General features: G+C 38.3%; 1 protein-coding gene across 1 annotated transcript; it reads right to left on the bottom strand.

Moving 5' to 3' along the window:
- Positions 1–5,471: 5,471 nt before the first annotated feature.
- On the bottom strand, positions 5,472–10,757 carry syt1b (synaptotagmin Ib). The gene is made up of 9 exons (XM_061035270.1): positions 10,474–10,757; positions 8,755–8,929; positions 8,289–8,464; positions 7,743–7,856; positions 7,451–7,618; positions 7,186–7,353; positions 6,741–6,858; positions 6,246–6,379; positions 5,472–6,160 (listed from the first exon to the last, which is right to left on the bottom strand). Exons 2-9 carry the CDS (start codon positions 8,894–8,896, stop codon positions 5,954–5,956), a joined length of 1,227 nt encoding a protein of 408 aa, XP_060891253.1. The 5' UTR covers positions 8,897–8,929; positions 10,474–10,757; the 3' UTR covers positions 5,472–5,953.

Raw genomic sequence — 10,757 nt, 5'->3', positions numbered from 1 at the left:
GTAAAAGAAGGTGTTTTTTTTTTATCAGGACAGTGAAATGATGTCCCTGTGTTTGTGCAGGACTTCTCATTGTACCTCTAGACTCAAACCAGTTTGTCACTAGACAGTACCATAACCCCTGTCTTCCTATGCAACAGTTAGGGCTGGGCAATGGCATTTTTCCAGTGGAGTGTCATCAAATATGTCCATTCCTACATTTGAATACTTATCCAGCCTTAGCCGGAGTGTAAATGGGTCCTCAAAGTTTGTTTTTTAAACGTTGTCTGTTCTGTTGTCACTCTTTGTTATTTTTTGCTACTTTCCTGCTTTGGATATGAATGTTAAAAACTTCCAGTTTTTTTTCTCTGTGTCAATCCATGCGTTCAAACCAAGTTGGAACATGCTGTTACACTTTTCAAGGAGCCTTCAGGTAACTGACTGCAAAACAGATAAACAAACCCCACCCCATGGTTTTGTTGTGAAACTGAAAATGATCACCTCATCTTTTACAAACTACAGCTTTAAGAATGTAACACTGACCACTTTGAGGCACTCTTTATTGAATTTGCTGCTTACATATGGAATTTCATCTTTTGGCAGAATTAGATCTGAATTTTTCCTAGATCAAATAAATCTCTTAAAATGCACTACAAGTCTAAAAGTTTGAAATAAAAGTGCCTTGATCTGGTCACTGATCCATTTTTTTGTTACTGGATGTTGACATGTAAACGACTGGTTTCAATAAAGACATAAGAATTGGTGCTATGCTGTGTGAATTAGTACTTCTTTTGTTTACTTACAAACACTGATTTAATGGCAAAGATAAGCTTTAAAAAAAAATATTCTGAATGTTTAATGAGTTCAAAAAAGTATCTGATTCTTCCAATTGTGATGTAACTATTTGTCTCATGCAGAATTGGTTCAGTGCATGGTTAAACATTTCGGTGTTCGAGTACATTTATAGGGAATCAGTTATTTTAAAGCTCCTGTGAGGGAGTTTCAGTCATCTTTGGCTGCTCATGTTGACAAAATGGTACCTCTTATCTCTTTGCTGATTATGTACTGTACGTCTGTAAATCATGCTTTTGCCTGGATTATAGACAGAACAGCTTAAGAGAGACAGGAAACGCTGGGAGGAGAGAGTGGGGATGACAGGGCCGAGGCAGGACTGACAGGACCCAAAACCCCCGGCTGCTGCCGTGAGGATTATGTCCTCTGCAAACTGCTAAGCCATCCGGCGCCCAAAGTTCTGTTTTTTTCCTTCTAATGAATTTTTTAACAGACAAATATATATCACTTATTGAGAATATTTACCTCTGAAAATGTTTCGCAGTGTCAGCATTTTTTCTGACACCAACCCAATGTAAGTGGTTTCAGACATTAAACATGATCGTATATAAATAAACAGTGTGTCAGCTGAAGGTTTATTTTGTTAGGTTTCATTAACAGCTTTAATACAGTAAATATGAAGGAGGTTTTATTACCAAGGTCTGGCCCATACTCTTGATATCATATCTGTATCTTTTTTTACATCTGTTGTATATATGTATCTGATGATTTGGTTCTTATCTGATGTGAATATTTTATGTAAAGATCCTTTCCATCAGATCACAGGAAGCTATTCAGCAGAACAGGCCGCAGATCTGATAACATCCTACGTCCTCATCCCATTTAAGGGAAACACTTTACTTTACCCAGCCACCTAAACTCACATTTATTGTTTGACCAGAGTACAATTCATTCTTTAAAAAAGGTTAATACCGGAGTGCATCGTGAGAAAAGAATGGACTGCCCCTTAACATTGAATGAGCTCTTTGATGCATTCATGAGCAGGACCTAAGATTAAACTAAACCACTGTGAATTATTGCCACAATCGCTAATGAGAAAAAAATCTGGAGATGGTAATTTGAGTATCTGATGAATGTTTTAAGATGTGTTCAGGTGTCTTCAAATGTAACAGCCTTTGTGTGATTTTAATGTAAATATAAATGATTCAGAGTATTGGCAGAAATCACCGGTCATCATGCACAACCTTCAACTCAGCAGAAGAACCCAGAACTATGAGGATGGGAGGAAGCCAAGTTAGTAACATACATGTGTGGGAATGGATTTGTACAGAAAGATAGGGAATGGAGGAACGTTTTAAAAGTTTATTAAATAAATGAAATAACTTTATATAAAAGACATGTCCAAACATAACAATACATTCACTTGGAAATAATTTAAATTGGAGGCCTGAAACCGGTGTACTCTTCCTCTTCATCAGGGTACTCCTGGTGGATACGGACAACAACGCAGGAAGGTATCGCTACCCGGTTGTGCTTTCCCAGGTATCCCCAGCACCAGGAAACGAAGGATGCCAGGTAGCGAGCACGCCTATAATGACAAACGTAAAAAAGTAATGTGATTATATATTCATCAAGATTTATTTTGGGTTAAGTGGTCTTATAGTCTTCTTTTCTCATTTTGTCTGTCTTATACAGCACATCATGATCCCTAGAAGATGAAAGATGGATCAACCTGCAGCGTGCCTGAAATCTATTTGGCTGTCTGGATTGACCTGGACATCTGTTTCTTTTCTTTGTTTGCTTTTTTCTGATTTATTTAGCCTAGGTGGATGACTGATCTCTACTGAGTATATTCTCTAGTCATTTTTGGATGTTCACTAACTTGTGTTTGTACTGTCTAGAACTTTTGTGAATGTAAAACATTATTTTGGATTATTTACATTTGTCTGTAGGCACCACATGAGTGCAGGCTTTTTATTTATAGCTCAGAGACACTTTACATTCTAATTGTTTGGCTGTGTATTGATCCTGACAATACCAAACCTGAGTTAAACTAACACTAAACCAACTCTGTGTTTCCTAAAACTCTCAGCTTATTTTTAAGAAATGCATTCAATTTGACTAACATAACTGTTATTTTGACATTCAGACAGACTTACACAGCTCTCTCCTTCATCTCCAGCGGTCCATGGTCTGTCTGATAAATGTTCAGAGCATCCTGCAGGGAGTAGGGGTTCAGGCAGACAGGCTCAAGGCCTGGATGAAGAGTCATGCAGTGTGGCTCCTCTGGAAGCTCCAGACATTTATTCTGAACCTGTTGGAGTATGTGTTAGAAGGTGTTTCAGTTCTGACGATCCAGTATTAATCTTGTGTTTTCAAAACTTTGAATGATCATTTTGTATAAGGAAACTATTTGTTTTCACATACGGCGTTAAGCTGCTTGCACACTTTCCACCTCTCTGTGCATCATCCTGCACTCTCCACAGGTGCACCTGTTCAAATATGGTTTAGTTAACAGTGACTATGATATCGTAAATATTATCTGTTAAACTACATTAATCTCAATACTACTGACTATATCCGGTTGCATAGCTTGTGTGTTGTAATTATGAAAATCAGCGGTTCACACATCAAGCATGAGGACCTGCAGGTAGGCAGACCTTTTCTTTTATTAGCTAGGTGATATTGATAACGGTGGGGTTATTTTACCTTTATTGTGTAAATTAAAAAAGAGGTACAACAGAAGGCTGTAAATGGAGCACTAGTTTTCCCTTATTATTGATCACAAAAATGTTAAACTTGACCAAATAGTAATACAAATCAAAGGCAATTATAGTGTGAGGATGGCTGCCTGGTTAATAAACAAATGCAAAAAGTGGTAAAGTTACATATTATTTTGTTGTGGTTAGCTAAACTTATTTCATTTGGCTAGCTATGCTATTGAGAAACAAGTTTCCATTACACATTACTAGACTAAACAAAGATGATGGACAGACAGGTCTGATAGAGGAGCTGAGGCCTCCATTGTCAGGTCATTTACATTTTTGACAGTTGAGAAGGGAACGTCTCTTCCGCGAGGGGGCGTGGCTTCGGCGCATTCTATGGACACGCCCACAGCATCCCAGAGGAGAGAGAGCAGCTACATTTTTCATGATTTTGAAGCTTAGTTTTATAAACTTAAAAGTTTTTTTCGTTGCTGAAATTTGGCCTGGTGGTTAACAATACATTCTTCTTTTGTATAAAAAACTAAAAAACATTTTTTTTTTTTGGTTTACAGGGACTTTAACGATTCAGAGGGACTATTAATGACTTTAGATGTATCTATTCATTTAAAAAAAAAAAAAGGTCTGCTTATCTGGCCCATGTAGCAACATCAGCATCTACATGAAACTGTTTTATCAAGAGGAAAATAATGTGAAAGATATCAAGGGTACAAGTCAGTGTGTCCAATATCCTGAGGCACCAACGCTAAGAAAGAATGGGTTTTGAGTTTAACTAGAGTTGTTTTGATATTTCATTTAAAAAGGGGGAAAGGTTATGTTCCTAAGGGACATCTGATGGTCCCAGGCCTTTAGAATCTGGCTGCAGTACATGGCTCTTTATGAATACGTTAAAGTTATCGATTTTGACTTGACAAATACTTACTTCACTGAAGTCTCCTTCAATAACAACATTGAAAACATGTCTTGTGTCATACTATCTAGCAAACAGACAGTACTTAATTGTACTTAAAGTATCAACAATAAAAACTTAAGGCAGCACAAAGGCCAATGCTAGAAGCTGCTAGTGCACCTAGTACCAAAAGGTACTATAGTACTTGTGTGTGTTTTTGTATTTCACTATATTCTGCCTGGTGTGTCACAATTGCCTTTCAGAGTGATCTACACTGGTTCTGCCATGGCACCCAAATGTACTGTGGTGTGGACTACGGCAACTCAGGTATTACCATGCTGGTACCGTAGTGATTAAAATGATTTGTTGTACCATGGTGATAGCCTATCTGAGGAACCATTGTAATATCTGGGGTACTGCAGTTAGGTCATGTTGTATGTACCACAGTAAGGTACGTGAGGTACTATTATGGTATGTAACGTGGTACACCATAATAATGTGGGAGTTACTATGTAGTTACTATGTACCATGGTAATATGTGAGGTACCAAAGCTGCCTTGTGATTGGATATACTACCAGCAGGACCTTAATTGTTCACCTTTTGATTTTTTGATGTTTTTTTCTAATTACTTAATCAGTTTGCGAATATATCTTTCTAACTACGGTACCTGGAAATGTGGCAATTTTTTATTCACCTTTTCTCACGTGGTCAAAATATAATTTGTTTAAAAAAAACACAACACACAGACACATGTTTGAATTCCACAAATTACTGCATTTTCGTGGTTAATTTATACTGTAAATTGATTCACTGGCCAACCGTTGTAACCTAATTTGGATTAATATAAATTTCAGGATACTTATTACTGGGATTATTACTTCTTTCACAAGTAAAAATGTGTGCTGTGAAAATGGTGAAGCCTATCTAAATCTTCTATAAATAGACGATGACAAAGAAGAAAGATAATTGATTATGTTCCTTTTTCTTGATTCTGGCATGATGTCGTTTGCCTCTGAAGCTGCAAAGAAACATAGTTTATCCTGTCAATCATCTCATTCTTAACTTTACTTCAACACCATAATGACTGATAATTTTCTTGCTTTTTTAATTGAAAACAACCAATTAATAAACTCCACAAAGGCAGCAAAGAATATCATGAAAGTAGAGATATGGTAGTAGTCCTGTGAGGAACCTTTTACACAGTCCTTTGGATTGGCTCCCTCTGCAGGTTGATCACGTGAATCTCCGGTGAAGTTTGCATGTAGACGAACTGACCTTCACACAATGATTTAAGAAATCTTATTTGGTCTAAGCAATGTACAGAGTAAAACAAAATTGTTTTAAACTCCTTTTCAGCATTTTAGTTTGAAGCAGGTAAAAAATAAAATCTGAATTTATGAGACTTGCAGTCCACAAGGGATTCTGTTAAGGGTTAAACATGTTATTATTGGGCAGATTCACTTATTGAAGTACCTTAAAAAGGGTTTCAGGGGAAAACAGGAGATAGGAACATAAAATAGAAGTAGAGGGGGTAAATGTAGCAAGGTGTCATTGCCCGCCGATGTCAATGTTTCATTTCTTGTTGGAAATAAGCGCGTTGACTTCATCCTCTGGTTGAAGGCTATGCCACTGGGCGATTGGCCTCCTGGGGTTAGCCAGCATGTCTGACCAATGGCATTGCTCTTTCCCAGTGCTGTTACCTCCCAGCAGCACCTTCCCAATGGCATCATTCTTCCCAATCTTATCATAGTCCAACGCAGTAACTGCTATCTGAACTTTCTGTAAAATAAAAATACACACAATTGAATGAATTAATTTCTGATAAATTGCAATTGTGTGTGTTAGTGTTTACACATTTATGTACCTCTATTTGTTCACATGGAACTTCAAAGCTGAAAGACTCGTTGTAGTAAGGGTTCAGAGTGTTCTTCTTTATCGTTGTTTTCTTTTTCTTGAGTCTTTTCCCATTCTGCATCAAGTGGATCTTCACATAAGGGTCTGATCGAGAGAACAGATGGCATTCATGGCAGAGCTACAGATGCAACAGCCTGGCACTGATGCAATAACTCCATCAGTCATTAAACAACAACAGCTATTTTGGTAGCTTCAAATATTTTCCCCAAGAATCGAAATAACCTGAAAGTAGACATGTTGATAAAAGAAAAGTAGTTTTAAGGCCTATTGGGGGCTATTAAATGTACACTCAATCACATCAAAAAATGAATAGACATTTAGTCTTTCCTTAAGTGGTTAAGCTGATAAAAAAAGCTTTATTTTGTTCTGTTTGTTCTATATTTATTGTCATTGAACTTTGATTCAAACGTCATGTAAATGGAAATATGTTCAATGTTTGACTCACCTGATAATCCACCCACATCCATTTTCTTCAGGTTTTTGGCCTCCAAGACCACAACTGTCAGCTTCCCTGAAGTTGGCACATACCTCAAGGACAAACACACGTCTCCAAGCCGCTCGCTCTAAAACAAAGAAAGTGAGAATTGCTGGGGACTTTGTTTGACTCTCCTTATTGTTACATTTACAAAACACAGCGGCTGAAATATCAAAACGAAATAAAAAGCTGTGGTCTTCTAAAGAGAGGGTACCTCAAAAACAGGTTTCAATTATCAAGTTCAATTATCAAAATAAGAAAATATCAGATTTTATCAAAATCAAATAAAAACCAAGAAAAGGATGTTCCATGAAATAATAAAAGGAAACACATTTTAAAAAGAGGTTTCTTCTGCATCTTCTATACTTCTCCTTCCAAGTTCAACTCCTCTCCCCCTCTCACAGTGTGCTCCCACCTCCTCCTTCTCTGCCTTCTGTAGATCCCTCCACTCCTGCAGAGACTGGCTGAAGTCCATGCTGCTCATTGGTATCTTCACAGCTCCAATGGCGTCGTGTTTTGAGAAACGGTCAAAGTCGTACACAGTCATCACTAGCGTCTTCCCACCCAGCTCAGTGTACGGTACCTACAGAACACACTCACTTTGAAACATATGCACCCATGAGCTGGTCGTCAGGCTAAATAACTCAATTTGTATTCATCTGGGAGGTTTTGATTTTAACCTTAAAAGTGAACGTCTCATTGAAGTTGGGTTCAAGAGTCTTCCTATGAACTTTGGTTTCAAATTTCTTCTTCTTGTCCGGGAGCAGATAGAGTTTGACGTAAGGGTCGGAACTACCGCCCACATCCATCGCAGGCAGTTCAGCGGCCTGCAAGATGCCTACTACCAGCTAGGGTGGAAATGATGCAGAGAAAAGAGTAGCTTGCTATTTGACAGAAATGTATTCAGCTGTGGCATTTAACAGTTGGCAGATGGCTGGCAAAAACATGTCTCAGTGAATAGCAGCATCTCACCGTGTTATCAGTGAAGTTGTAGTCTAATGTGAAATGTAGCCGGCCCAGCTTCTCCTCCTCCTTGGGCTCATTATCCGACAGCTCTGTTTCTTTTTTACCTTCATCTTTCAGTGGCTGCACATGAACAGAGACGCACGTCACAGGCAGGTGAAATACATCAGCTTTATGAGTAATCAAAGAAGAGCTTACGTCAACTTGTGGAGCAACCTTTTGTGCTGTGTTCCTACAGTGTGTTGCCTATAGCAGTACACAACCAGAGGCAATTAATTAGAGGGAATGTTGCCATCTAAAGTTTATTTAAACACACAATATGTGGGTCTAAATTTGTCCTACAGCACAACTCATCTCAGACCTTTATCTTTATTACAGCATGAGCACTGTGCAACACATCCATTAGTCTTAACACACACTGTCAGTTTTACTAGTCCTGACCGACCTGGATGTCAGGACCATGATACATTGCAAGGACAATACATCTGCAGGAGGAGACTGTGTGTTTGTGTGTGTGTGTGTGTGTGTGTGTGTGTGTGTGTGTGTGTAGTCTACCTTGTTGTAACCTCCATTCATTTCAGTGTCAAAGTCCCCCTGGCTCGTCTCTTTTCCCTTTTTCTTGTCCTTTTCTGTGTCCTTCTTTTTCTGGCTCTTTCTCCACGCACATAGAGCACAGGACAGCACCACAAACAAACTCACCACCCAAAGGGCGGCAACACCCCACGATGGCACTGCAACCCAAATAAAACACATGCGCATATACATGATGGATAACCGATGTGTGTAAACTTAAGCATACAATTTTTAACCTTAAATATCCCCTGAGATGATTTTGACTTTTTTTTGCTTCATCTTAACCTAGTGTAAAGTTGTCTTGCTTTTCATTTGACTTATTGTTATAATGATAATAATACTTTATTTGTGGAGCACTTTTCAAGACAGGGGCACAGAGTCAGGTATTCCACAAGTACCACTTTAAAAGTACATGATGATTACGAATGATTGAGGGTGTCTAACTCACTTTGGGTCCTGTGCAGTTCACTCATGAATTTATTGGGGCTGTGGGACTGCTTCTGGCCTTGAGTGGTTGCTGACTTTGACATTTGGGTTGGGGCAACAGTGTTGCCTGGTTCGTCAGGGGCAGCTTGATGGCTCCCAGTCATTTTTTGAGAAGTGTCAGTAGATCGAGAAGAAAACTGTCATGGAGGCAGAATACAGGAAAATATTTAATGGCCATATCAAGACAGTTTGTGCAATAAAACTTACCACACATAAATAGGTGCATCTGAGAAATCATCTAAACACACCTCATAGACACTTAGGCAGAGTGTTCATAAATCCTATTGATAAGGCGTATTTAAAGCAATAATGTGCTTATAGACGCTGTATGACCATTAGTGTCAAGTGACTTCTCTTGTTTCTGCTGGCCTGGCACTAACACTTTAACACAGGATATGCAACCCGCTGTCCCTGCCAAACCTGCTGACATGGAGGGGAGAGGATGGGGAGAAGTGAAGTTGAAGCGTCACGCGTGGACCTCTGCTGTTCCCTCAGTGGGCTGCCAGAGGTGAGAATCATGAGCCAAGGTCATGCTCAGAGCAGATGAGCAAAATACATGGGAGGAAAAAGTTCCAATGCCAAGACTTAACTCCCAAGTGCAAAAATGTTTAGATTTTTTTTCCCCTGCAGACATCAAAGGTATTGAGTTTCTGCGGTTGAGTCAGCAGATGTGATCAAACACTGATCTCCGGTTATCCCGTGTTTTTTTTTCTTCAGGATACATGAAAAGACAGCGTCTCAAACACTAAAACAGCTGCCACTAAAACAGCTGCAGAAGCAAACAAAGCAACAACAAAAGGTATAGGAGCAGATAGTGAAGGAAAACAGAACAGCATGTCCCATAAGAGTTCTCTGTACACCAAGTTATTATTATTATTATTGTTATTATTATTATTATTATTATTATTATCATTATTATTATTATTATCATTATTATTGTTATTATTATTATTATTATTATCATTATCATTATTATTGTTATTATTATTATTATTATCATTATTATTATTATCATTATCATTATTATTATTATTATTATCATCATTGAATATTTATCATATTTTTTTATTCTGATGTCCTTGTGTAAAAGTGTTACTTTATCTTTTGAATGCCCGTACAAAAAAGAAACAGGACATGCTAAGAACTTGTAAAAATGATAATTATTGGAGCATGGTACATGTAATGTATACATTCAATGTCTCTGTCAATTTTCATCTTTTCCTCATTTTTTGTTGCAGAGGTGAAAATGAATGACTCAGTGTTTGCACCATATGGTCCCCCACAATGCAGCTGCTGCTTCTTGCACCTGATCTTACAAGGTTGGAAAGTTCATTACGGTATATGAAATCTAGAGGGCTGTTTATCTAAAATAACAAGTCTGAGAAGACAGACGGATTAAAACATCAGGTATTTCCTCATCCTTTAAAACATGCTTTTTTTTAAAGTAGATTGGTGGTTGGGGGGGATTAAAGTTGAGGAACCAACAAAATGAATAACTTGAAGAATTGTGTTGTTGTTGTTGTACCCCGGTCTGTAAACCTTATACAGAATTACCTCAACAGACCTGATAAACATTTATCTCTCACGCATTCATGTGTTTACACTCAACTAACATTTACTTAGCACCAGCAAGATAAAAACAAATTCAAATACTTTAAATTAATGACAAAAAGAGACATACCTGTGATAAAGTTGCTCCAGCAGGGAGGCACAGACTTACAGGTACTCCTTTTCCTTACAGAGAGTTGGACGGGACCAGAGAGGGCAGGAGAGACGGAGCGAGACAGTAAGGTAAAAGAGTTTTTGTGTCTCACCAGTCGTTAAACATACAAGAAGAAGAGTGCAGGTGTTTGAAAGCTGGATAAGAGAGAGAGAGGAGAGAGAGAGAGAGAGAGTGAGGGAGGGTTGGACAAGACAGTGTGGTGATTGGTATTGGTGGAATTGCAGCCCTGTCATCATGTGTTG

The sequence above is a fragment of the Labrus mixtus genome, chromosome 4, assembly GCF_963584025.1.
Source record: "Labrus mixtus chromosome 4, fLabMix1.1, whole genome shotgun sequence".
In the NCBI taxonomy this organism is placed as follows: Eukaryota; Metazoa; Chordata; class Actinopteri; order Labriformes; family Labridae; genus Labrus; species Labrus mixtus.
Note: the sequence above shows the minus strand (reverse complement) of the source record. Positions and strands in the feature narration are given on the sequence as shown.